We start from the raw sequence: 27870 nt of genomic DNA, 5'->3' as shown, positions 1-27870 counted from the left end.
TTAAATAGCTGAAAAATATAAATAGTTAATTTCTTACAACAGTGGCAGCAACAACAACAACAGCGGAGTCAGTTCGCCACAGCCCTTTGGTGACATTACATTATGTGTGGTTGATCGAACACGCAGGTCCGTGTCTTTAAAACAGGCTGATTTTTTTTCTGATTTTATATCTCCCGTCTTAAAGTCTCATGAAATCTCAAGTGGTTTTCTTATTCCCTTGACTTTAAATTACCCACTGCATGTCCTTCTAAACTTTCCTACTAACACTTAGACGATGGTAAAGTTGAAGCAGTTCCTCTCCAATTTCAAATCAAATCTGGACGACTTGTACTATGAGTGTATATAATACTACGATATGCTATTATATGTGTACATGTTTTCTCTTGAATTGTAGACTTCTGGAGGATTGAAGTCTAGCATCATGGACCATAGTGTGTAAGTACATTGGTAGTTAATAGTTTAAAAGTTAGTAACTTTAGTCTTTAAAGTGAATCTTTATTGTTTGTATGTCAACAGACAAATAAAATTTAAGTGATGTTACAACATTGCTTGTTTTTGATTCTGAGCAAACCAGCTTGTAGAATGACTCCAAATAGTTTCTGCAAATGTTTTCATGTTAATTGTCTAAACGTCTCAACGTGGACTTGTGGACAAGTTCACTTCCAGAAATCAACATTTTCAAGAGATTATCCCGTAATTACCTCACATAATTTTAACATTATATTCCAGGGAAGCTTTCCATCGTCTTTTTGAAACATTTCAACCAATCTGTGTTCAATTGGCCAAGGAACATACCAGAGAAAATGTACAAGCTCTTATTAGAGCTCTGGATGATGCTAATGCAGATGGGCTGCAAGAACTTCAGGAATATATCCTGTTCCCCTTGAGGATTATTCTCAAGCAACCAAAGAAAATGTAAGGTTTGGGCCTTTGTGGGTGGACTGAGTGTTGTATGACTCTATCATAATTCATAAGGTGGCTTTGATGTGGTACAATTAGGATTTGAAACAGAAGCTTTTTGCATGTCATATCAAATAAAAACCCGATGTTTAGTGCTAGAATGCCTCATATGTCAGTAATCCAATGTTCCACTGATAGGTTCACTGAGCATTTTCACGGAGTGCAATGATTGAAGTCAGGGATGCGTTGTTCATAGGACTAACAACCAAACATATTCACCTATAAACTTTGCAAGAAATATATGGGGCAGCCCAATATTTAGCCCATGCAGGCACAATGAAAATTTTCATGAAATGCAGATATTGAATGCAGTGTTATGCCAAAATGCTGAACGTATTTGTCTCTTAACTTCGCAATAATTTATACATGGGGTAACCTATTTGAGCAGGTACCAAATTGTGGGAGTAGAATAGAGCTCATTGGGAAGGTTTGCAACTCCAAATTTCTGATATAGGAGGTGCATGTATGATGCCTTAGACATTGTTTGCTTTCGTATGTTTTGACGTTACTCTTGCTGTCGCCATCCAGTATTATGTTTGTTCTTGTTATTTCATGTTGCCCATCTTTTTATTTTTTTAAATACTGTTTTATAAGACTATTTGCACAATCTAATGCTCATTGAAACTCACTTGTCTGCCATCAGTATGGTGTGCATATCTGTACATTGTTGAGAAAAGTTTGTCAGTAACTTGCCAAAGGTTGGTGGTTTATTGCAGGCACTCCAGTTTCCTCTACTGATACAACTGACTACCATAGTATAAGTGAGAGCTTACGCAACAGTCGAACATATAAATAAATATGACTGTGTCATTTTGTAGGTCAGAGGAGTTATATACAGATGTGTGTACTTGTATGGGACTTGTGTTGTCTAAGACGACAGTTCATAGGTGGGAAATGTGCTTTGATGTACTGACTACTCTCTCAGTGCTCATCAGTTCACCTGCCAATATTGGCAAAGGTAGGCCTAACAGTTAACTTTACCTCACTTCGGGGCCTCCGTGGCTCAGTTGGTTAGCGCGCTAGCGCAGCGTGATTACCCAGGCGTCTCTCACCAATGCGGTCCCAGTGAGTTCAAGTCCAGCTCATGCTGGCTTCCTCTCCAGCCGTACGTGGGAAGGTCTGCCGGCAACCTGCGGATGGTGGTGGGTTTCCCCTGGGCTGTGCTCGGTTTTCACCCACCATAATGCTGGCCGTCGTCGTATAAGTGAAATATTCTTGAGTACGGCGTAAAACACCAATCAAATAAATAAACAAATAAATCTTTACCTCACTTCACACTAAATCTTTTAGTATATTGGGATCAGAACAGTCACAGCATTCCAAATTACCATAGCAATCTGTACATACTTATTAATGACATGCACTCACAGCCCTGTTGGATTGAGCAAATGCGGGGGCCTTCATGGCGAAGGGGGTTAGCACGACAGCACGACTCAGTGACCTTGGAGCCTCCCACCATTGCATTTGTTGTAAGTTCAAGTCCAGCTCAAGCTGGCTTCCTTTCCGGCTGTACTTGGCAGGTCTCTCAGCAACCTGCGGATGGTCATGGGTTTCCACCGGGCTCTGCCCGGTTTCATCCTAGCATAATACTGGCCGCTATCGTATAAGTGAAATATTCTGGTACAAAATCTTTCCATCTTGTGCTTTAAATCCACGCCTTCCGGAAGGTCAGAGTGCCTGGAAACTTGAAAAAAGCTAACTCCAGTGTTCTCCGACGAACTGTTTTTACAACCATAGGCAGAACAGCAAACTATTTTGTGGAGAAATTAGATATGCTTGTTGTCAGTCTTGTAGCTTTTTTAACCCTGAACTAATTGGCGATGCTCTGATGGCTCATAAAGGTTATGACGTAATTCTGCAGAGACAACTGAGTGTTGGCAGAAAAAATGCATAAAACTAGCCTCCTTATCTAGTGCTTTTAAGTGCCATATTACTCAAGTTAGTATACAATTTTCAATTTTACTCTCAGTTAAAACATATGTACTGGTGTAGCTAATTATGAATAAAAAAGAAATGTCTTTTGCATGCAATGAGGGGCCTCGGTGATGGAGGTGGATAGGATGTCAGTGCGCCTTCAATGACCCAGGAGCCTCTCACCAATGCGGTTGAATTGTTCAAGTCCAGTTCATGCTGGCTTCCTCTCCTGCTGTAGGAGGGAAGGCAACAACCTGCTGATGGTTGTATGTTTTTCCCTGGCTCTGACCAGTTTCCTCTCACCATAATGCTGGCCGCTGGCATATATGTGAAATACATATTGTCTTGAGTACTGTATAAAACGTTAATCAAGAAGATAAATACTTGCCATAAAATTTGGAATACAGGAGTTGTAGAACAGCTTCTAACATAGTATTTTCAGAATAAAAAACTGAAAAAGTTAGGATTCTTTTTGAGGAAGACTTTATTGTATTATTACAGTATCAAATGTGTCTGAAGAGTTGAAGTTTGCAGTCATTAAGTGCTTAGACACTTTACTCAAAAGCTGTGATTCAAGGTAAGTAAGAAATAAGAAATGTTGAGTGTACAAATTTTGTTTTACTTTTCTTTTGAACATTTGTCATTCAACAGCCTTCCTCAACAACATGACCTACCATCATTTGAATGTGTCATCAGGAAAAATATCTTTGAGAGAATTACCATATATACTGTGTTGTTCTAACACCACATGCTTGTGGTGATCTTTGTGACTGCCATTAGTAATGAGCTAGGCATTAAAGTTAGGAGCATTTTGGTTACATATCAGTTATGATCTGATCAATCGATGTTGGTTTATCAGATTGGTTCCTCATTTTGGTAATGGCTGCTTCAGAATTCCTTGTGAATAGGCTCACAGACAATGTTGTACTTGTATGAAATTCAAAAAATCATGAGGAAGATAACACTAATAACAAATTGATTAAATCTTGTTTTGTTTTTGAAGTATAATAGAGAAGTTGTATGGGTCGGAGAGTATGCCGATGCTGGGTCACCTGATCACAGTCATGTTGTCTGTGGCTCAAACAGAGAGAGCCAGACATCTGAGGTTAGAGGCTATACACTGTCTACTGACCCTGATGAGAACTCACTGCAAAGGTAAGTCTAGATTCACCAAATCCTTACTGGTCATCATTTATGTTGTGCTGTATATCCACTGTGTGTATTGTTCACAGATGTCATTATTATACCCCCTGACAATGAAGTGAGGGGAGGAGTAGGGAGGACTAGATACATGATTTTTTTTTCACACAAACCCTCCTGAAGTATTGCACCAGTTTTCACTTTCAGTACTTTATGTGTTTCAGCTGAAGTTGTGCAGTCGTGTGTCTCCCACAAGCTCCTTTTTAAAATCTAAGCATCAGTAGAACTTGTGCATACAATTCTTGAGAAAGTAATGCCTAAATAATTTGTTTGTGTCACTAAAGGAGCAAACTTCGTGCGAAAGTTTCTGTACAACCCATAGTTCTCTCAGAATGTATTAAAATGGTTAAAAAGGTTGAAGAATTAGGGTATATACATGTAGCTGATGGTATTTCGTTCATCCCGTTCTGGTTCACCTTATGTATTATTCTTCGCCTTCTCATTTAAGTCGGTAGGTTTGTCGGATTTGGCATCGGTTTATTCGAGCCTCTATAGTTTTCTCTTTCCATAATGTTGACCATTGTCATGTAACCAAAGTTCTCTTTGCCTAAACACCAATAAAATTTTCAAAAATATATATTATTAGTTTGTATTTTTCATCCTAAGCTGAATACACAGAATCTGGAGTGTGTGAGGTTTGTTTTGATTATTTTTTCTCAGATAGTGTGTCAAAGACACGATGTCGAGGAGACTTGTTTGCCTCCTTCCTGCCTGGGATGTCCATGGGTTTATGTAAAATAATCACAGGAGATTCTAAACAAGGCCAGATGATCACAGTGGTACGGTTTGTACAGATCAGTCTTGTCAAATTCTCAGCAGAACATGGTCAAACCATGTGACTAAAAAAAAAAAAATAAGAAAGTTTATATTCCTGCTCAAATTACACATATATTGGCTAAAATGAGCAGACCAGGTGTCCCGGATTTTAGAAGAAATAGGGCATGTAGTTTGAGAAAGTACTTGATAGGATATTACTATGTAGACCCCACCCACCCACTCCCGCACCTCAGTACCATGTAGACCCTACCCACTCACTCCCACACCTCAGTGCCATGTACATCCCACCCACCCACTCCCACACCTCAGTGCCATGTACATCCCACCCACTCAGTCCCGCACCTCAGTGCCATGTACACCCCACCCACTCAGTCTGGCACCTCAGTGCCATGTACACACCACCCACCAACTCTTGCACCTCAGTGTCATGTACACCCCACCCACTCAGTCCAGAACCTCATTGCCATGTACACACCACCCACAGACTTGCGCACCTTACACAAGGTGTGCTGACATTAGTATTATGGTGTTGTTGCACTGTCTACAAACACTGCATGTGTTAATTAATTTCTTACATTAAAACTGATTTTAATGGGAGCTGGACTTGTGTTTATGAAGACACATCTAGAAACAATTGATACCCAGTCAGAAATCTTTGGTCATGTCTTTAACAGTTGTCTTTAGTAGGCGTTGTGTTTAATGATTAGTTTTTTCCTTGTAGACTGCCATTGAAGCTTGGAGGCAAGTTGTGGTGCTTGTGATGGGAGACAACTCTTTACAGCTGGATGAAAGGCATTCAGAGAAAAGTGAATATAAAGGTATAAAATTATATTTGGCGCATCTACCTTTCCAGTCACAACAAAGCTTGAGGAAACTATAAAAATGAAGTGTATCATAGTATGCTTAAACTTAAATCAAAGATGTATTATTAAGACAAGGAGTTCCAAATTAATTACAAGTGTGTAGTTTTTTTCATTTTAAGCCCTGATTCACCATTTGTTTATATGATCTAATTTTTTACCCTATCAACTTTCCATGTACTGCTCTGTGTTTTACAACTCAGCGGAGGTTTTCTTACATTTAGTTTGAGAATCTCTTACTTTTTTAATAGTGTAAACTTATATTTACTCTCGTTAGTGTTTTCGTTCTAATATTTTCTCAGCATGATACAGTTGAAATACTGTCATTTTTTTGTCAAGCTTCATGCCTTTCATTCATTTTATTACTTCGTTCATTCATTCATTTATTAGTTGCCACCAGTATTACTCTCATTCACTTCCTGGTCTTAACATCCTTTTGCTTTGATACAGCTGAAATCCTGCCAATGTTTCATCAAGCCTCATTCCATTCATTCACTCCTTTATCCATTCATTCGTTCACTCACTTCTCTATTCATTTATTCGTTCATTCACTATGTTATTCATTCATTCATTTATTTGTGTCGTGTATTTATTAGATGTCATTGGTATTGACTTGTAAGACTTATTGTCTGCAGATTTGAGTAATGAGCGATTGGCTGAGCTGAAGGTGAAGAGAGATCCTGATTGGGTGAAAACCACATCCTCCAATCTTCTGATCTTGGTGAAAGAAATCGTGAAACTGCGTGATCATTCCAGTTGGAAAGTAAGAAGTGCTCTCGTTGACTGGGCAGTCCAACTTCTGATCGACTGTACAAAGTAAGTTTTTGGAATATTATCAGGAAAAATATGTTCAATTAGTCACATTAATTCTGTTAAATGCTGTGGCAATTTGTTATTGCTTTGTAGATGTTATCAGATTTAATTATTCTTCTGATGCAAGGCCATAATATAATTCTGACAAATATCCATGCGCATGTACTTACTCATTTGTGTAAACAATATTAGAAGCTCCGCCACAAGCAATTAATGAAGCAGTTTGTTGCCAAAAGTAATGTATATGATACCTCAGTTCCTAGATGCCTCTTAAAGAAATCCCATCTAAAATAGATTTGGTTCAGTATTTTGGGCTGTCTTGACATGGTGACAGTAGAAAAAAATATTATAGGCTTGAGAGATATTTTCGTATACTCTCCGTGACACACCATTCTAACCTATCAGTTCTGTGCTCTGTCAAAAGACATATGGTTTTCTGATAAGAGTGAAAAATGGCGTAAGCTTTGTTAGCTGACAACCTTTGAATGAGTAAACATTTTCATTGGTCGGAAGTGTATGTGTGACTTCATTAATATTCACATAACTTACATAGAGGTAGGATGTCGACCACCAAATCTCACATACCCAGCCAAATAATAACTACTTTAGCAATACCTGGTGTCACTGCTTGCCCACAAGTGAACCTTCAGTATTTTCCACACTTAAAATCGGATCTCTATCCATAAGTTTTGTAAAATTTGGCCTGTTTTCATCTTCTCGTTTCATTTGTTCACAGTAACTTTATTTCATTTATTTATTTATTTCATTGGTGTTTTACGCTGTACTCAAGAATATTTAATTTGTATGACGGCGGCTTCCCATTTTGGTGGGAGGAAACTGGGCAGACCCTGGGAGAAACCCATGACCATTTGCGGGTTTCTGGCAGACTGCAATAACTTTACATCAACATATTATTTCTACTCTTGTTTCCATTGGTCATTCTGGATTATGAGATCTTTCAGCAGAGGTAATTGGCGGAAGGCTACAGGATTCTGCCTGAGGAGAGCAGGGCAGGGATACCTTGTTTCCTTATGTCCTTTCTTAATGGGTACCCTGGTATGTTACTTAAGCCATGGGTATTTTATGTTTGACATTGTATTTTTGATTTTAAAGTAGTCTTAGTGAGAGTGTTCCTGTGTTACTGGAAGTCGTAGTTGGTCAGCTGAGGGATGAATATGATGTGGTCTCCTCTAAAGCCAGAAAGGGACTGGAGAGTTTCAGTCATCACCACATGCAAGGAGAGTCAGGGCGCCCTCTGGTGGAGATTTTAGAAGATAACCTTTACTCTCTAGCAACTACTCTTCCAAGAGAAATGAGAACAGCAGGTATAATTGTATAGTAAGCAGATTTAAGAAATGCCTTATAGAAGAGCCTCTGTACATGAGATGTTTCCTAGTGTGACATTAAGATTTATTTGTTTATTTGTTTGATTGGTGTTTTACACCAAGAATATTTTCACAGCCTTATGGGGTAGGACATAAGTGCATACACACCATATTGGTGAAGGGTGCAGACGACCTCATGTGAGTTATTGACTGGCCTGCGGATAGTGAGAACAGCAGAATGTACAAATTCAAAATGGAAATGTTATTTGGTCAGAAGTGTGCTAATGGGATTCCAGCCGTATAGTATTTGTTTGCTGTTTTGAAAATCCATACTGACTCAGAGCTGAGTTATAAAGCTGAAAGAATATTCTACATTTATTTTATGTTGTTGAAATGGTCATCCTTTTCTTCTGTTACCTGTGGCATTTTATATGTGGGATGCAGTGACTTTAGACCAGCTTTTCATTTTTCCATTTATTCCAGATGATTCTGAGAAACTCTCCATACTGAACCTGTTGAGTGGATATATACAGTTACTGGGTAAGTTTTCCAAGATGAAGTGTAAACGTGTACTTGTTTTGTTTTCCTTGTTTTATACAGAACACTGAAAGAGACTTTCAGTTTTTGTATGTTTATAGGTAGTAACTTAAAGGGATACAGAATCGATTCTGATTGACTGGTGTGAGGGGTAGGCAAATCCAGGCTAGGCCTTGTCTATACTGAATTTTAGGAATGGAACATTAATTGAGCTGTGACCAAGGCTGTAGTACTTCCCCCAGGAAGGCCTGTTTGGGGCGTTGACTCTGACTGTTTGTGCAGCGTGGCTATGCTTATTTCTTTCATGATCTTTTCTATAACCTACTTGTTAGACATCAGTGATGTTTGATTCAGTGCTTGACTTTAGTACAGATAATCCCCTTGTTCTAATTGGGCATTTGTACTTTAGGAAATCAAGTATGTGAAGGCACTGTTGTGGCAAGCATTGTAGCTGTACCTAATCTGTTGTCATTTTCAGGACCTCATACCTGTAGTTTGCTACGCTCGTTATCTCACCTGAAGAGATTATCAATGGCTCTGGTCCAGGTTTTGGAGTTTGACTGTACGGACATCAAAATCACTGAGGATATTTCTCACATAAGTGAACATGGTAATATGTCATTGAAGTTTTTAAGTTATCAGTAATAGATGCTACATGTGTGAGCAGACCAGTGAGCTGTAAAAGAATTCTTTGTTGGTTTGATCCGAATATAAAATTTGTTACTTGTTCAAATAAAGTTCACTTTTCAGTGGTCAATTTTAGGGCACTACTGCTCTAACAATTAATAGAGTGACATGTTTATGTTGTCTAATGAAAGCTGGGTAATGTTAACTGGAGTCAGAATTTGAAAGGAAGCTGGAGGGATATTTCATCTTGCCAAGCCTCTTTCATATGGCAGTTCTTGTATGAATCAATCGCTGACTCATTCACTTTATGATAATAATGTATTTAATGCTGGCCGCCTTCATATAAGTGAAATATCCTTGAGTACGGTGTAAAACACCAGTCAAAGAAATAAATAAATATGACGATAATGTTCATATTTCATTGCTAATTTCAAAGTTTTGAGAATTAGAATGAATGAATGAATGATTATGGCTTAACGCCATGTCGGCAATATTTCAATTTTTGAGAATTAAATGCATTACTGTTCATTAGTATGCTGTGGAATTGACCTGTCCATAAAGTTCATTGTTTTTGATTTTCTATCAAATAACTTTCATATAATTAATCAAATAATGTGATAAACATGAAAAAGTGAAATTTTGAAAATAATCTTTCCACTGTGTGCTTGAAATACTGCCCATTTATTCATTTGGGATCTTTGCTTCATTTCATTGGGTTGCTGGCTTGGCAGCAAACTACAGACCCTTGGCCAGTGAAGTTGCAAGTTCAAATCCAGGTTCTGACAGAACATCTGCTGCTTTAAATCAGGAAATGTGTCAGGTAGCGGGCACAGAACAGTGGTTTACAAGTGACTTTTCTTTTTTTTTTCTTTTTTTTCGGCTCATAAATCTGACACCCATCAAGTATTATAAAGCAAAAATATTATATAAATCATCAGGTAAATGAATAATAAATGTATCTTTCTTCATCCCCTCACCACCACCAGGGGCAAGTGCTCTGGAGCCTGATATCAGCTCTGTGATACAGAGACCCAGGAAGTACTTCAGACACTTCTCAGATGAGAGAGTGCTGCAGGAGCTGGTTCATGTCGTGAGATTGCTGGGATACTATGGTAACACATTACAGCTTTACTCGCCTGAAAGAAGAAAGTGATGCAAATATATGTACATATATAATCAAATCTTTAATGCATTGAACAGGAATTAATCTGATCTTTATCTTATTTTCTTAGGTTAGAGTTCAAGGGTAAATTCCACATAGGCATTTCTGACTTAAGTCAAAGTTTGAAATAAGATCTTAAAGGTTGTTTTTGTTCTTTAGAAAATGAAATTTTGTCCAAATCATCAAGTTGAACTTAAGGGATCTAAATTTCAACTTCCAGGGCAAAAACTAAGCATCGTGAAAAGTTTTTATACTTTGACTTAGGCCCAGTTTCAGTTAAGTGAGTAGTTTTTGCCTGCATAGAGTGTTTCCCAAAATAACTTATCAAAAGTCCAACACTACATACATGTTAATATAGTATAATGTTACTTAAGCAATTCACTTTTACCATGTTTACTTTGGCAAAACAAAAGTGAAGACATTTTGTGAAACAGGGCCCATATTGTGTATGAAAACATATTTCCATAGCTACTGTCAAAGCCAAATTCATTCAGTTCTGTTTATGAGTTCACTGGTGGGTTCTTCTGCTAGTGATCAGATTGTGATCAGTGCAGAGGACATTTTGACATATCAAGTCTTTGTGGTGAGGGATTTTTATAAGCACAGCTGCCTGTTAAATTGATTTATGGCTACCTTGTTCTCAGGGGATGCAGACATATTAGTGGACCATTTTCTGGATGTCTTCCATGAGTCTAAGGTGTACAGATTGCCCTCAACTTTCATTTTGAATGAAATTCTGGTGGGAACTGTCACTGTTGATGGTAAGACAAATCAAATAGCTGTTAATTTTTCAATTATCTTCGAATACATGTATCTCTGTTAAATGCACAATTGACTAAAACTAGTGATGTTTCAATTAATTTTTCATTAAATAAACATACCCACTGTTCATATCAGCCTTGTTTACTCCAGTCAGTAATTTACACATTGACCCAGTGATTCACGTACCTGTGTTAATTTCCAGACACTGTTCAGTATCACCAGCAGATGGTGCCCAAAGACAAGGTCATATTGGAGTCTTTAATAAGGTAAGCTTTTCTAAGAATATATATAGCAATTGGTTGCATAACATGAAATGTTCAGCTAGTACATGTACTTTTCTTTGGCTTTAATGTGAAAATTAAGTGCTAATTAGTTCGAAACAAAACAAAAAAATTAAGGTAATAAATTTTAAAAGAAAAGATGATACTACACCAAATGTGTAAAAACCGTACATATTTATGAAGAATCCCACATAAGATTTAAAAGGCACACCTTTTTTTAGTAATGTTGTATAACAGAGATATCGCAGTTCAAAGTGAGCAAAAAAATGCTCATTAAGAAAAATGAAAGGTGCCACAATGTTATCAGTTATAATCTGTCAGTAGTTATCTCTACAACTTGAAAACACGCCTGTTTTGGGTTTCTTTATTATGGTATATTCTATGGATTTAAGAGTTGATTTACAGATTTACCAAACACATCAGACAAAAACTTTTGTGGACACTCAGATCTGTTTTCACCATTTACCTGGAATTACTAAGGTAATAATTTATGTTGTCTTTTCTTTTCAAAAAAAGTGCAAATGTATCATGATAGTTGTAAGTATGATTTCTATACATCATTTAATAAGGATTTTTGAAAACTTCCTTCAGAATGTTGATTGATGAGTTTCTGTCTCCAACCAACTTTAACCTAAAAACTTCGAATGTTGATGATGATGCTGGAAAGCAGATGTTAACAAGGTCATGGTCACAGGGTCAACAGCTTGCCTTGACCTCTGACAGCAGGCAGCCAGTTGCAACTCTCAACACCAATATTCTTCAAATTTGCCTATTCTTGGAAGGATTTGGAAAATTTTCACAGGTGTGGTGTGGTTTTAAGAGTGTTTTAGGATTGATAAGTTCAGAATGGATTTATGATTCCCTTCTTGACTATTACATGGATGGTTTTAATGGTTTATTTAATTTCTGTGGATATTTCGTGGATTCTTTTCTCAGGTTTTAGTTAACATTTACTGTAGATTCTTTTTAAAAAAAGTTCACAGGTATATTTTGATCATTTATGTAACTTGTATTCTTGCTAGTGTGAAACATAATCTACATGTTTATTCAACTTATAAACCACTAAAATAGAGGAAATAACATTAACAGTAAACAAAGAAAACATGGAAAATATTACTGAATGTTAAAAGAGAACTGATAGTAATGAAGAGTAAGAATGTGGTCATACTTTTGTCTGTCTGTGACAGGTTTTGGGCACCAAGTTTTCACCGTTACTGATGAAGGTGTTGTATCCTCTGATGGAGAAGCTAGGAGATGAGAATGGGCTGATTAGCACCACAGCATACCTGTCCTTACAAGAAATATGTAAACATTGTGGCTACAGGTAATAGTCCAAGAGCTAGCTGAGATTTATTTGACATGAAAACTATAAGCTCTTTGATTGTTTGGTGGGGTAGAGGTAGCCTACCTGAAAACAGAAACCCTTAGGTGCAGCCAATCAGGTGGATTGGACAGTGGGGCTCTTTCTAATTACCAGTAAATTCACTTTTATTTGACATACTGCCTATAAAGCTGACACCAATGCTACATAGTAAGCAAAGTCATTCTAATGATGAATCTGCATCTTGAGACAAAATTTTGCAGTAGAAAGGCTACTTAAGACAAAGACTAATTAGCGCTAGTTAAGGATTTATTTGACCTAAAACCTATAACATTGAAACCAGATGTAAAATGTTGAGCATGGTCTATGTAGCAAGAATCACCGACTTAAGATAATGTGGTGGAAAGGTCACTTAAGACAAAGTCAAAGGTAAATTTCCTTCAAACGACCTTTGACCGGCCCGGATAGCACAGTTGGTAGAGCGTCCGCTTCGGGACCGGTAGATCCAGGATCAATCCTGGGTCGAGTCACACCTAAGACTTTAAAAGAGGAAGTTGTAACTTCCTCGCTTGGCGTTCAGCATGAAGGGGATAGTGCAACGACTGGTTGACCCGTATCAGTATAATGGCTCGGGCGGGGCGGCTTACTTGCCTTCGGTAAGTCGTCTCAGTGATGCAGCACTAAATAAAAAAGAGCGGTGGAAATCCGTCCTGCAACAAGGAGGCACATTACACGTGCATGCACCCTAATGATTCCTTCGTCGTCATATGACTGAAAAATTGTTGAGTACGACGTTAAACCCCAAGCACTCACTCACTCACTCAAACGACCTTTGATTCTACTTTAATTAACAAAGATCCTACAGGACTGAAAATGGTGGGAAAATGTAGAGTTTGAACTTGTCATAAATTATTACCAACTAAAGACAAGATTATGTGGTGGAAAAGTCACTTAAGACAAGGTCAAAGGTCAGCTGCACTGAGTGACCTTTGATTTTACTTAAATTGACATATATTTTGAACGTGCAAAATGTGGACTTGAGAATGGTCAAAGTAGAATGAATCACCAGCTAAAAACAAAATTATGTTGTGAAATGGTCACTTAAGACAAGGTCTAAAATAAATTTGCACAGAATAACCTTTGATTTCTGCTTTAATTAATGTAGATCATACAGAACTGAAAACTGGTGGAAAGTGATCAAATGAGTTGATCACATCATTAAAAATCACCAACTTAAGACCAGATTATGTGGTGGAAAATTCACTTAAGACAAGGTCAAAATGTCCAACTACACTGAATGACTTGATTCTTCTTTAATTGACATACATGTTGAACGCAGGTGGAAAATGTAAGTGTTTGATCATCAGTAATCACCTGCTTAAGACCAACTTATGTGGTGGAAAAGTGATTTAAACAAGGTCAAAGGTCAGTTTGCACTGAATGACCTTTCACTGCCATGATAACGGTTGGCAAATAGCCTGACCTTGCCTCGTGGAAATAGGATAGAATTCTGCCTCCATTCTTGCCATCAAGAGGCCACGTCATTTTGCATTGTATTAAAATGTTTGCAACTACTGTCTTAGTGTCTTTTCCAAGATAGTTGATAATTAAATAAACCATCTTGAATTCACTCCATTAAATTAATGAGCTTACTCTATCTTGAAACTACATTGTAAGGCTCTGATAGTATATCACTGAACTTGTCAATCTCATAAACGAAAGTGCATGAAACACATATTCAGAAACTTTTTTTTTATGTCTGGAATTGAAAGAAGGATGTGAGGCATTGATAATTGGCATCTCTTTATGGAAAAGTAGATTGAGGTTTCGCACATTGAAAAAGAAGATTGTAATATAGATGAATATTACTCGTTTCCTGGATATTAAGATGTACAGCACATTATAGATAAATATGTGTATATATCCTTCATCTTCAACACTCTGTAATTATGCTGGGGGTGTGGTTGCCTCTCAGCCAGTGAGAGTCGATAAAACTGCCGGCTTGTTCATGTAAACTCGGAACCTATGTCCAACATTCCGGTTTCCAGACCCTTAAACGGAAAACACACTGTACTGTTTAGCTACCTTCTGGGAAGAAGAGTTCTACTGGAAATGTACAAACTGCACTTTGGAAGTTTCCGAAGACAATTCTCCTCCTAACACAGAAGACTTCAGGACTAGTTCTTAGGCAAAATGGAGTTGCCTACAGTGCAGACTTTATTTATAATTTATTAACTTGAGGTACATATTAGAATGTTTTTTATGGCATGCACCTGTGAGGAAATGCATATTCTATTCAATTGTACTTGATTGATAGTTAGGTTTCTTCTCTTTAATATTTAACTTCCCTGTACCTTTCTCCCAATGCAAAATCAGCTTTGAAGTCACAGATTAGAGGTGGGCATCAACCATCTCCTGTTGTTCACATGACTTAATAGTTATTGTGGACTGCCTTCATTATGTTGCCTGGCTCAAGCTAAGTTAAAGCAGGCTGGGGAAAATAATTAATGATGTACTTACCGGACAAGCTTGGATGAGTGGGAGGTGTTGCATGATGTAACAACACTCGCCCCTCAGGGTCACTCTACATAATGCATGTAGCACATTATAGTGAATTATATTTCCAAGAAAGGACATGGGAAGTTAAGCATTTAAAAAGGAAACAAGGCATATTCCAGAGAAAGGAATAGTATTAATCATTAACTTTGTCACTCACCCTATCAGAGATCAAGTCTCACACAAAAAACAACACCTAAACCATATAGCATAAAAAAATATTCCTACTTTGTTTTTCATATACTGACGTGTTACACAATTATGAGACCTGTCGGGGAGAATGTTGCTACATCATAAAACGTCTAATCTATTTAACTTTTGTTTAGGAATTACACTGACAGTAATTTTCCTCTCCTTCGGCATTGCATGCGTCAGGCTACATGATAAAAGTATTCAATAACAACTATTGAGTTACTTGGACAATTGCTGATTATTATTGCCCACTGTACATGTAATTCAGGATTTCAAAGCTCATTTTCATTGAAAAAAAAAGGGTCAATCAAGCAATGTCACTAAAGAAAAAAAACGGAAACAAAACAGACGGATTACCATGGCATCAACAGTAACATGGTTAGTGAGGGAATCTCACTTAAAAAGTCTAGTTTTAAAAAACGTCTATCTATCATGCAACGTACAGTAGATGCACCTCTGAATCTCAGGGATGTGACCCGATATGCCTCTGTGTTGAAGAGTGGTCTGCTCTTCAATCTGCTTTTCATAAGAATGAACTAAGATTACAAGTGTCAGCGATTTCCTGTTTTTCCTGAATGGAGTTTTCCTTCCATTTCACACACAGAAGTATATGTTTACAGGGTACATGTGCACCCATGCACTTAAATACGAGATTGACCATTCCAGTGCCATCCTGTTAGAAACCAATTTCACAAAGCCACGTACGACATTGTTTATCACACATTTTGTCGTACAATATTTTGTAAGTCACTATTACCGTACCATGTACATCTTTCTGAAACTGGAATTGTCTGAAAGCATACATGTACATTATAACTTGTGCTCCAGCATTGCTCACTTTGTTCACTTTCTTCTTGCATATGTCTTTTTAGTTCAATAAACAACCTTCTCCAGTCTAACTCTGATTATCTGGTGAACTCTATATCTGTCAAGTTACGTCATCTCCGTCACAACCCCCGTGCCCCACTGGTTCTCAAGGTCACACTTCAGCATAGCTCTCCAGAGTTACTGCCCTTGTTACAGGACACAATACAAGAGGTGAGCTTCTTGCATGAAAAGTTATTAAATATCTGCATTTGATTCATTGTGTAACACTGGCCATTTTCACAACCTTTCGTAAAATGGTATCTTTCTTCTTAAATGACACTATCTAGGTTACAGCGTCAGTTTCAAAGTTTAGTTAAAGTGACACCATTTCTTCATTGAGAAAACTGAAATGCTGAGGATAAATTCATTAAACAAAATCAATTTTTAAATGAAAAGAACTTACTGAATGTCTGTTTGGGTAACACCCCCTTGGCACCATTCATTTTGGTGATAATCATACCCACTTGTTCACCTCATTTCAAATTTATTACACTCTTGTCATGATGATATTTTGATATATTTCATAAAGGTTTTGTCCTCGCTGGATCAGTTCTATGGAGAGAAAGCTGTCATGTTTATGAAGGTTCTCCACTCTCTGGTGTTAGCGGTAGAAAAGTGGTACCCTCCCAGTAAGGTATAGCACTTGTGATTAATGGATCACTACCTGTATAGTTTTGTCTGCAACATCATATTAAAAATATACATCACATGAACTGAAAGTTACTTTATTCTATTCAAAACAGAATTCAAATAAATCTCGCTAGCGACTTGTCAGTGTAGGAAGCAGGCACTAGATTTGACATTAGCAAGATCAGTAGTAGTATGTTGAACCTCAATCAAACAAACATTTTGTCACACTAAACAGGTGTTATGGAAACAATTTTGAGGTGACAGAGTTTGGGTGTTCCTGAAAGGCTAATTAGCTTCATATCTATGGAGAAAAGAAAAACTTCAGAGAAAAAGTGGTAAAAGTATTGGCTGGTTTAAAAACTAAATGTACATGCACGTGTAGATCTGTTTTTATGTGTGTCTGTTGTTAAGGCTGGAAATCCAAAGTTGCTCACCACACAAGGGGAGATAACTTCTGTGGAGGATGTGGTCAGATTTTTCGAGGAATATCACAAGAACAGGTTGATATCTGAGGGAAATGTGGATGAGGATGAAAATGAGGATGAGGAACCAGCATATGAGGATCAGATGGAGGATGAAGATACACCATCAGAACCACCCCAACATGTAAAAACTGTGAAGGAGGTACATTTTTTGTAAAAACAAAAGGAATTCTAACATGGTGTTAGAATATATAATATCAGCATAACTGTCCTGATACAACCAGATTGTTTAACCTGTTCAGAAAGTCTGGAATGGCAGCAAACATTTACACATAGGGATGTTACATCCTCACAAAGTGTGATGTGGAATTCTCATATACAAAGGGGCAGGGGCCTCTGTGGCCAAGGTGGTAAGCACGCGAACACGGCGCAATGACCCAGGAGCCTCTCACCAGTGGTTGCTCTGAGTTCAAGTCCAACTAATGATGGCTTCCTCTCTGGCTGTACGTGGGAAGGTCAGGCAGCATCCTGCGGATGGTCGTGGGTTATACCCTGGCTCTGCCTGTTTTCTCCCACAGTAATGCTGGCTGCCATCGTATCAGTGAAATATGTTTGAGAAGGTGTAAAACACCAATCAAATTAATAAATAAATCATAAACAAAGCCAAATGTTATAAATGTCATAGCACATAGTGGAAATGTAATAAAAAGTGAAAATGAAATTGAATGAGTGATTGTTTAAAGTATAAAAATAAAAAAAGAACAAAAATATAGTACAGTTGAGCTATACATCCAATGTTTGAACAATATCACACATATCTAGAACTTATAATAGGTATATTCATTTTGTATGATGAAGATTTGAATACTTTAAAGACAAAATGAAACACTAACCTAAAGTATGAAAGATGAAAGTCCATAACCACCGTCCATAAAAAAAATTTGATTTATTTAATTTTTTAGTTGGAAATTTTTCAACCTGGTAAAATGTATTTGAAAATTTGGATTCCAAGGTGTCCTTTTTCTGACAATGTTGGGACCAGTGGCATTCGGTTTTTGTTACATAACACACACAAACTGCTAGATATCATCATTAAAAATCCATGTACATATAGATTTGTGAATACATTCACCAAATGGACCGTGAAATGAACCATTTCCAGCAAAAACATGTATGAGGTCACTGACACCCTCTGGCTCACTGTAGACCACCATAGCCTCTGGCTCACTATACACCACCATAGCCACTGGCTCACTGTAAACCACCATAGCCTCTGGCTCACTGGAGACCACCATAGCCACTGGCTCACTGTAGACCACCATAGCCTCTGGCTCACTGTAGACCACCATAGCCACTGGCTCACTGTAGACCACCATAGCCTCTGGCTCACTTTAGACCACCATAGCCTCTGGCTCACTGTAGACCACCATAGCCTCTGGCTCACTGTAGACCACCATATCCTCTGGCTTACTGTAGTCCACCATAGCCACTGGCTCACTGTAGACCACCATAGCCTCTGGCTTACTGTAGTCCACCATAGCCTCTGGCTCACTTTAGACCACCATAGCCTCTGGCTCACTTTAGACCACCATAGCCTCTGGCTCACTGTAGACCACCATAGCCTCTGGCTCACTGTAGACCACCATATCCTCTGGCTTACTGTAGTCCACCATAGCCTCTGGCTCACTGTAGACCACCATAGCCTCTGGCTTACTGTAGTCCACCATAGCCTCTGGCTCACTTTAGACCACCATAGCCTCTGGCTCACTTTAGACCACCATAGCCTCTGGCTCACTGTAGACCACCATGGCCTCTGGCTCACTGTAGACCACCATAGAATCTGGCTCACTGTAGACCACCATAGCCTGTGGCTCACTATAGACGACCATAGCCTCTGGCTCACTGTAGACCACCATAGCCTCTGACTCACTGTAGACCACCATAGCCACTGGCTCACTGTAGACCACCATAGCCTCTGGCTCACTGTAGACCACCATAGCCACTGGCTCACTGTAGACCACCATAGCCTCTGGCTCACTGTAGACCACCATAACCTGTGGCTCACTGTAGACCACCATAGAATCTGGCTCATTGTAGACCACCATAGCCTCTGGCTCACTGTAGACCACCATTGAATCTTGCTCACTGTAGACCATCATAGCCTCTGGCTCACTGTAGACCACCATAGCCTCTGGCTCACTGTAGACCACTATAGCCACTGGCTCACTGTAGACCACCATAGCCTCTGGCTCACTGTAGACCACCATAGCCTCTGGCTCATTGTAGGCCACCATAGCCTCTGGCTCACTGTAGACCACCATAGCCACTGGCTCACTGTAGACCACCATATCCTCTGGCTCACTGTAGACCATCATAGCCTCTGGCTTACTCTAGACCACCATAGCCTCTGGCTCACTGTAGACCACCATAGCCTGTGGCTCACTGTAGACCTGTAGACCACAATAGCCTGTGGCTCACTGTAGACTTGTAGACCACCATAGCCTCTGGCTCACTGTAGACCACCATAGCCTCTGGCTCACTGTAGACCACCATAGCCACTGGCTCACTGTAGACCACCATATCCTCTGGCTCTCTGTAGACCACCATAGAATCTTGCTCACTGTGAACCACCATAGCCTCTGACTCACTGTAGACCACCATAGCCTCTGGCTCACTGTAGACCATCATAGCCCCTGGCTCACTGTAGACCTGTAGACCACCATAGCCTCTGGCTCACTGTAGACCTGTAGACCACCATAGCCTCTGGCTCACTGTAGACCACCATAGCCTCTGGCTCACTGTAGACCTGTAGACCACCATAGCCTCTGGCTCACTGTAGACTTGTAGACCACCATAGCCTCTGGCTCACTGTAGACCACCATAGCCTCTGGCTCACTGTAGACCACCATATCCTGTGGCTCACTGTAGGCCACCATAGTCTCTGGCTTACTGTAGTCCACCATAGCCTCTGGCTCACTTTAGACGACCATAGCCTCTGGCTCACTGTAGACCACCATAGCCTCTGGCTCACTGTAGACCACCATGGCCTCTGGCTCACTGTAGACCACCATAGAATCTGGCTCACTGTAGACCACCATAGCCTCTGGCTCACTATAGACGACCATAGCCTCTGGCTCACGGTAGACCACCATAGCCTCTGACTCACTGTAGACCACCATAGCCTCTGGCTCACTGTAGACCACCATAGCCACTGGCTCACTGTAGACCACCATAGCCTCTGGCTCACTTTAGACCACCATAGCCTCTAGCTCACTGTAGACCACCATAGCCACTGGCTCACTGTAGACCACCATAGAATCTGGCTCACTGTAGACACCATAGCCTGTGGCTCACTGTAGACCTGAAGACCGCCATATCCTCTGGCTCACTGTAGACCTGTAGACCACAATATCCTCTGGCTCACTGTAGACCTGTAGACCACCATAGAATCTGATGTTTTAAAAGCATATTACTTGGTTGAAAAAAAAATAAAAATAAATCTAACCCTTTCCGTGGTGTGATGAGAATTATAACTGGTCAGACCTTTTTATCTCTTGTTTGTAGGTATTGTTGAGGAGCAGGCATTTACTGTCCTCGCACAATCCGCGACTGCGTCTGCTGGTTTTGGACACCATTGCTACTGCAGCAACAGCATTAACAGATTATCAAAGTAAGTTGTTAATTAAACTCTGAAACTTCTGTAAAGTTTAGAATGTTTGCAAAATAAAACTTTTTGCTGAATTTTTAACTCTCATTATCCAGAGTAGTGTTATCAGTGCAAGTAATAAACCACATTCTGTGATGTCTTTTGTGATGATTCTGTTTGCCTTCAGATCAGCCAGAATCCAGAGTCACTAAAGTCAGATTTAGTAGCAACTCCCTCTCACTTGTTTTCAGATGTCCTCTTGCCCCTGGTGCACCAGGTGTGGCCCCCGTTTGTGGAGAGATTCAGTGACGAGGAAAAGCTGGTTACTTTGAAGGTGAGGTGGTATAACTGTTTTGTGTTCCTAGTAAGTTTTTACATTTGAACACTGATGAAATACTATTTCTGGTAGACATAAAGATCCATTCTAAAAACAGTATCTCCACTGAATAATCAAAGTAAGAGCTTTGGCATGGCAAATAAGACACATTTGCACTCCCACTCTTTATATCGGCAGCCTTGGTTACTTCCCCCTTTTGCTCTCGGCATAGGCACGGTGTCAGTACGTTGTAACTTCTTGAGACCATCGTGCGTTGTGATTTCTACATGGTATTCTAATGAAGAATAACCTTTGCTTTTTTTAAGACCCTCCAGAAGTTATTTTCTTGTCTGTAATGGGTTTTGAATCTCATGAAATGGATTTCTGTTTGCACATTTTCAATAAAGTGTGTTTTGAACTGCAGACATTTCAAACATTGACTTCCTTGGCGTCTGTTTGCGGAGAGTTTATCATGAAGAGAACTGTCAAAGGGATCTTTCCCAAACTGACACACTTCCTAAGGAAACAGGCTGAAATAAGGTAAACTACTGGTACTTTCAAATTTTGGCTAAAAACTAACCATGTTTAAACTAATTTTGTATGTCAAAGTGGTTAAGAGATTTTAATACGCCTAATCGACATTTCAGGAACCTCACACACAGGTTTAGACGAGATAAGGTGGGAGCTCTCATAAAATAACGCGGTTAGAAGACATGATTTTACTGTAGCTGATTACCACTCGGTTGAGCGGACAGACCCCAGGTGTATATTTGGTCGAGCAAATACTGTAAAATCATGCTATTTACCTGCATCAGTGTGGGAGAGCCCCGTGCCTGTCCCGTCCAACCTGCATGAACTTGTGAGACTCCTGAAATACTGATCTTCAAGTGACGCTTTCTTAACAGAAGGATTTCTCATGGAAGTAAATTAGTCTAGGCTAATATTACACATTGTTTTATGTGTTTTCAGCCTGAAGGCTGGTCCTGCTTATAAGTTTACAGTAGAGTACAAACTACAGTTTTCTGTGCTGTCAGACTTGGGCAAACTGTGTTCCATGGTAAGTTTTTCATGATCATTTACTCGGTCGTTTGTCGAATCATCCATGAATGGGGAACATTCTAAATCTAAACCAGTTCATATTGAATTTTCATTCATTACATTAGGGTAGAGTGCAGTCTATATATTCTGACTGGAGATTGACTGGAACGGGAGAAGATAGGTTTAGGGGCGGGGTGGTTGGTTGTGTATTGTGATTGGTGTCTGAGGTAGTTCTGCCAGATAGTCAGGCATTGCCATAACTGAGGTGACAAATATGACTAGATTGAAATGATTTTCAATGTCATGTAGATGAAAAATGAGACAAATCATTTAGTGGCAATAAAACTTTTGAACTGACATTATTTCAGTGATTCCTGTGTTAGGCTCTGATTCATGTAGTTGTGAAATAAACTTGCAGATGCATTATCCGTATGGAGCAGAAATGGTGTAGATCATAACATTTTTTAAAAATTGCTGAGTGTAGAGTTTGGTTGTTAAATTCAAAACCGTACATTTAAGCTGGTGACCATTAGGCCAGCCAAAAAGAGATATAACTTTGTCTTTGGGATCACACTGTTGTTGTCATGGACTTAAAAATTAGGGTAGTTCGAATCTTGATGGGATTGTGGTCAGTAGGGGACTCTTTTTGTTGAATTGCATTGTCAACAAGCACATAGGAATGTTGTACAATGTTTATTTGCAGATGGGTGTGGAAGATATGGAAATTGAGACCATAGCAAAGTCCTGTCTGCCTTATCTCAGTGCCAGGCAGCCTGGTCTATTACAACAGGTAACAGCAGAAAAAGTATATATGTAGAATGGTAAAGTCCTGTTAAAAATGTTTCCACCTTCAGTAAGGTCAGAAGATGGGTTTTCTCCCGTGTTCCTTTCTATGAAATTTCAACAAGTTATAACAAGTTTTTAAAAAAAAAAAAAAAATGTTGATAGGTCATGCAGAGCAGCTTGCATTTAGGATAAAGCAGGGGAAGTTTGAGAAATGTACAGCTTTGGTTGTGATGTATGTTCTCTGGGCAATCGGGTAGTTACATCAGTACATGAACCTGTTGCCCTGGTGTTTACCTTTGATGTCAAGCAAGCAACTAGTCATTCATGACTGGTTGCTTTCCACAGGAAAATGACATCATATCCAATATACCAACCTTCTGCTGTTCTTTAAGATCATATACATGTTTGTTAAGTGGTAAGTCAAGGGTGTGTCTGGTACTTGAATGATAATTTTATTACTGGTACTTTTCTGTATTCCCCATTTATTCCCGCTGCCCCACTGATGGCAATAGGCAGCTCATAATGTTTGTTTGGTCTGACATTCGTTGAAGTCCATGTGTCTTACACTAGTATGTTGTGCATATCAGCGTCTAATCAGTAACGTATCTAAGGTGGATGGTTTACTGTGGGCACTCCTGTTTCCTCCACCCATGAAACTGACTGCCGTTATGTGAGTGCAAACATTGTTGAGTATGACATAAAACAATCAAATAAATAAACATTCTGCATTTCAGGCTTGTATTTTGACATTTGAGAAGTTGATCATCATTGAACCAGACAGTATTTGGCTGCTGTTGAGCCATCTATACAGTCCAGAAGATTACTGCCCACCCAGCAAACACTTCCCTTCAGTTAAGGTCAGTACTGGATTACTGTCCATGTAGAATGAATGTGGTTTGTCCCATGGGTATTTAGGAACAAGATCAAAAACATGATGATGATGATTACTAAATAAATAATGATGTTTGGTTTCTGTTTGAATTATAATTGTTATACATGCATATGGATTCTGTGTACCACAAGAAACCTGGTATTGATCAGATTACTCATTACTTCTAGGAGTGTTTAGGCAAATACAAGGGCATTTATCCTTGACTTCAAAAACAAAGGTCAGTGAAGTGATAACCACAGAGTGCTGTAGATCTATATATTAACTGCAAGGACACCAGGTCCTCAAATCTGTTGATTGCAACTTGTGTTGAGTGCCTAAAAGCCCTCTTTGGTCATGGGTTTGCTCCAGCCTGTGGCTGGCTTTCCTCCCACCATAAAGCGTACTGCTTTGGTATTAGTTAAATATTCTTCAGTACGGCTTAAAAAAGCCAGTCAAATCAATCAAATCAAATAAACACCCTCTGGCTGATTTTGTCACACCCTGTTGTCATTTAGATCTGTAAATGCAGATATTAACATAACAGGAATTACTTAGTATGTTTTGCATTTATGTACTACCTGGAAACCACTAACCATTGATCAGTCGTGTGTTCAAATCCAGCTCCTGCCGGCTCAGCTATGTTCATTTTTTATTATTTTCATTCATTGCACAACATTCATCTAATGTAGGCTGTAACACCCAGTATGGGAATATGAAACTGCTGTTGAAAGTTTTGGGGTGTGATGTGGAAACAGAAGTTTCACTTTTGTCTGGTGTAATATCATGTAAGAGTCATTTCATCATTCCATCATAATTACTCTACCCTATATCTCTCTTCATATCATTTTAATGTTTTGACCTAGTCTCTCTTGGAGCTGGGGTGAGAGCTTAAAGCAGGATGTTTCGAGCAGGTCATGGCTAAATTGTTCATGAGCTTTTTTCCTGTCAGGTGTTAGGACCCACGAGTTGGGAGTTTAAATCCAGCCTTGAACACTGTTTGTGGAACCTAGGTGACTGTGAGCAGTTGACCATGCCTGTGCCTCATTTTGCATGTCAACCAGTCGATGAAGGCTTTTTCTTCCACCAATATGGTGTGCATATCATTACATCAAATGTTGGAAAGTTCATCAGTAATTTTCCAAAGGTGGGTGGTTTACCCAATGTTCTCCGGTTCCCTCCTGATAAATTAAGAATTTATGAGTGCTGCGTGAAACAACAATGAAATCAATAGACAAATAAACCAGAATTAACTTTACTATAGATTGTATGTCCCTACATCATCCGTGATTCTCGATTGCCATTGGCTGATGAGGCAGGTTAAAGTAAAGTAAGATAATATGTGAAGTAAGGATCATCACACAGACAACTGAAAACTATGCACAAAAATACTTTTAGTTTTTCATATTTTTACAAGAGTGTTGAAAGGCAAACAAATATTTAATACTATGGGGGCTTTATGAGCCATACTGACGGTATCTTGGAACTCTGACGTCATATCACCTTTTTTTCCTGATGTTCACCATAAGAAACGAATTTTAGGGAGTATTTTATCAGTAATCTTTTACTCATGGGTAAAAAGATTTATTCCAACATTCAGTGTCGTGATTACAGTTGAAAAACCTTCCAGTGACATCAGAGTTCCTGACTCTGAAAATATGGTTCATAAAACTCACCTTAGAATTCAAATGTTTGAATGCATTTATCTCTCATCACAAAAATCTGAAAAAATAAATGAAAGTATATTTATGCATACTGCCAAGTATCTATTTAGTGATATGTACATCAATTTTAGAGGTCTCTTCCTTTAAAATGTACATTTGTCAGATCCTCAGCCCATGCACACAAAGTGTATGTGAAATTTATATGCTGCGCAACTAAATTATTGTGCAAGCTGACATTATTTTTCTTCGTGACACTGCATTCCATGGCGCGTCATTGTGCGGGGGTTTAAATCCTCATATACCCTTCTTATAATATATGTATTTTTTTTTTAATTTTAATTAATTAATTGTTTAATTGTTTTTAATTCTTTCAGTTTGAACACAGCACAGGGAAGAGGAATGAGTACTCTGATAATGTGGTTCAGTTGTTGTCAAAGTTATCCTGATGTAACCAGAATTAATATTTTCACACGGGGAAGCCGTAGAATTTATTGATCGACGACGGCACTTCCAAATTAACTTTGGCCTATCAGAAAGCATGTTGGAAATAGCTGAGGAAAGTCTGTTTTGTCCATCTAAACATCTTGTACCACAGCTGTACAAAGTGGAGGATGAAATGAGGTGAAACATTGGTACTGGGGAACCTGCAGAGTGAAGACTTCCAATTCCTCTTCAGGTTGTAGCTATCTGTCGAGGGGACGTAGTTAACGTCCACTGTCAATTGGTGATTTGGTGTATTGTCAATGGACCCATCTATATCTGCGCATACATGTAGACAAAAGAATTTCTGACATAGACCTTTTGCATTCTGAAAAATGTGTGATATGGAAAACACCAAGAGGTGCCAAAGATAATACTTCTGAACATTAATATCATGACATTTTTAATATTTTATATTTTATGTGTATAAAGTGTATATGTACATGTAGTTGGTGAATATATATGCTGTTAACTTCTGCAATGTTGTCCTGTTTACAATGCAAAACTTTATATAGTTAGTATTTTTATTTGTATTTAACTTGTGTTTACTGCTGTTTTCAAGAGATTTTCAGTTAAACGAAGGCTGTCAACTTCATGATTAGAGACCGACCCCGATAGCTCAGTTGATAGTGTCGGCTTCAGGAGCAGATCCAGGTACAATCCTGGGTCGGGTCACACATAAGACCTTAAAAGAGGAAGTTGTACCTTCCCCGCTTGAAGCTCAGCATTAAGGGGATATTGCAATGTCTGCCGTAGCAGTGTAATCGCTTGGGTAGGGCGGCTTACTTGCCTTTGGTTAGTCGTCTTAGTGAAGCAGCACTGGATAAAAGAGCGGTGAAAATCCATCCTGCAACAAGGAGGCACATTACACGTACATGCACTCTAAAGACTTTGTCGTCATATGACTGAAAAATTGTTAAGTACGACGTTAAACCCCATGCACTCACTCACTTCATGGTTAGAGGGAACGAAGTACTTAAAATATACCGTTTACTGACAAGTACCAAGGACAAGCACATCTGATTTGAGTCTGCGACCTCACTGCCCACAGACCATTGGCTGTTGTTAGAAAAACACTTTCATATACAAGTAAAATATTCTGGAGTATAATGTTGAATCTCAGTTGTTAAAATCAACATGTTCCTGGGTTGGGGCTCTCGTGACTGGGGTGTAGGCCAAATACTGAACACCCAATGGCTGTCTCTCTGGTGGTATGTGGGAAAGTCTGTCAGCAACCTGCGGATGGTCATTGTTTCCTCCCAGTGTAAAGTTGGCAGTGAATTGTTCACTATTTACACTACTTATTTATCAAATAAACAAATCAATGGCCATCAATGCAGCTGGCTAGCTCAATGGTTCATGTAAATAATGTGTGGCCACCTGCTCAAAAAATAGTCATCTGACACCTTACCAATTAATATGCAAATTTTTGACAACTGGTCATTAAGATGCATCCCAAAGTACATCTAGCTACAATTAACATAGCCTAATAGACCTTGTGGTGAAGGGAGTCTGGAGAATATATGCTCCTTTTACTAGCACTGTCGAAGTTTTGTTTCCTTCTGCAAAGGAGCTCACCACTCAATTAAGTGTTCGGACCATTTATGAAAAAAAAAGAAACATGCCACAAGCATATCATTCTGTTTTTTATTGTCAATGTATACATGTCAATATCAACATATCAATGTGAAGAGGAGATGATATCGCTGTGAGGGGCTTCCTACTAGGGCATGCTGGGTAACGCGGAGTTTCATCTGAAGTTACCGAGACACCATACAACAGTGTCTTGAAATAAATAGATATAAATAAATAAATAAATAACATACAACTAAACCCACTCTCATTCCTTCTGACATAATTTTCATT

General features: G+C 38.9%; 1 protein-coding gene across 1 annotated transcript; it reads left to right on the top strand.

Annotated features, from left to right (window-relative positions):
- LOC135463238 (TELO2-interacting protein 1 homolog) lies at positions 1 to 25970 on the top strand. Its single transcript, XM_064740532.1, has 28 exons — positions 1 to 126; positions 395 to 435; positions 730 to 915; positions 1779 to 1918; positions 3376 to 3451; positions 3878 to 4029; positions 4735 to 4853; positions 5573 to 5669; positions 6347 to 6527; positions 7641 to 7849; positions 8333 to 8389; positions 8865 to 8996; positions 10000 to 10125; positions 10820 to 10936; positions 11140 to 11203; positions 11810 to 12020; positions 12406 to 12542; positions 16160 to 16325; positions 16684 to 16788; positions 17196 to 17408; positions 20771 to 20876; positions 21104 to 21186; positions 21593 to 21708; positions 22138 to 22225; positions 22910 to 22996; positions 23727 to 23849; positions 24813 to 25007; positions 25899 to 25970. Exons 2-28 carry the CDS (start codon positions 422 to 424, stop codon positions 25968 to 25970), a joined length of 3372 nt encoding a protein of 1123 aa, XP_064596602.1. The 5' UTR covers positions 1 to 126; positions 395 to 421.
- The last annotated feature ends 1900 nt before the right edge of the window (positions 25971 to 27870 follow it).

This window comes from Liolophura sinensis, chromosome 1 (genome assembly GCF_032854445.1).
Source record: "Liolophura sinensis isolate JHLJ2023 chromosome 1, CUHK_Ljap_v2, whole genome shotgun sequence".
Classification (NCBI taxonomy): Eukaryota; Metazoa; Mollusca; class Polyplacophora; order Chitonida; family Chitonidae; genus Liolophura; species Liolophura sinensis.
This window is presented reverse-complemented; position numbering and strand designations above follow the sequence as displayed.

What these genes read in the sequence shown, in the direction of transcription:
- LOC135463238 (XM_064740532.1), top strand. An exon ending in ACCTGCCAATATTGGCAAAG is followed by an intron (nt 1,919 to 3,375) that starts GTAGGCCTAACA and finishes GTATTATTACAG; the next exon opens with TATCAAATGTGTCTGAAGAG. An exon ending in CTTCTGATCGACTGTACAAA is followed by an intron (nt 6,528 to 7,640) that starts GTAAGTTTTTGG and finishes ATTTTAAAGTAG; the next exon opens with TCTTAGTGAGAGTGTTCCTG.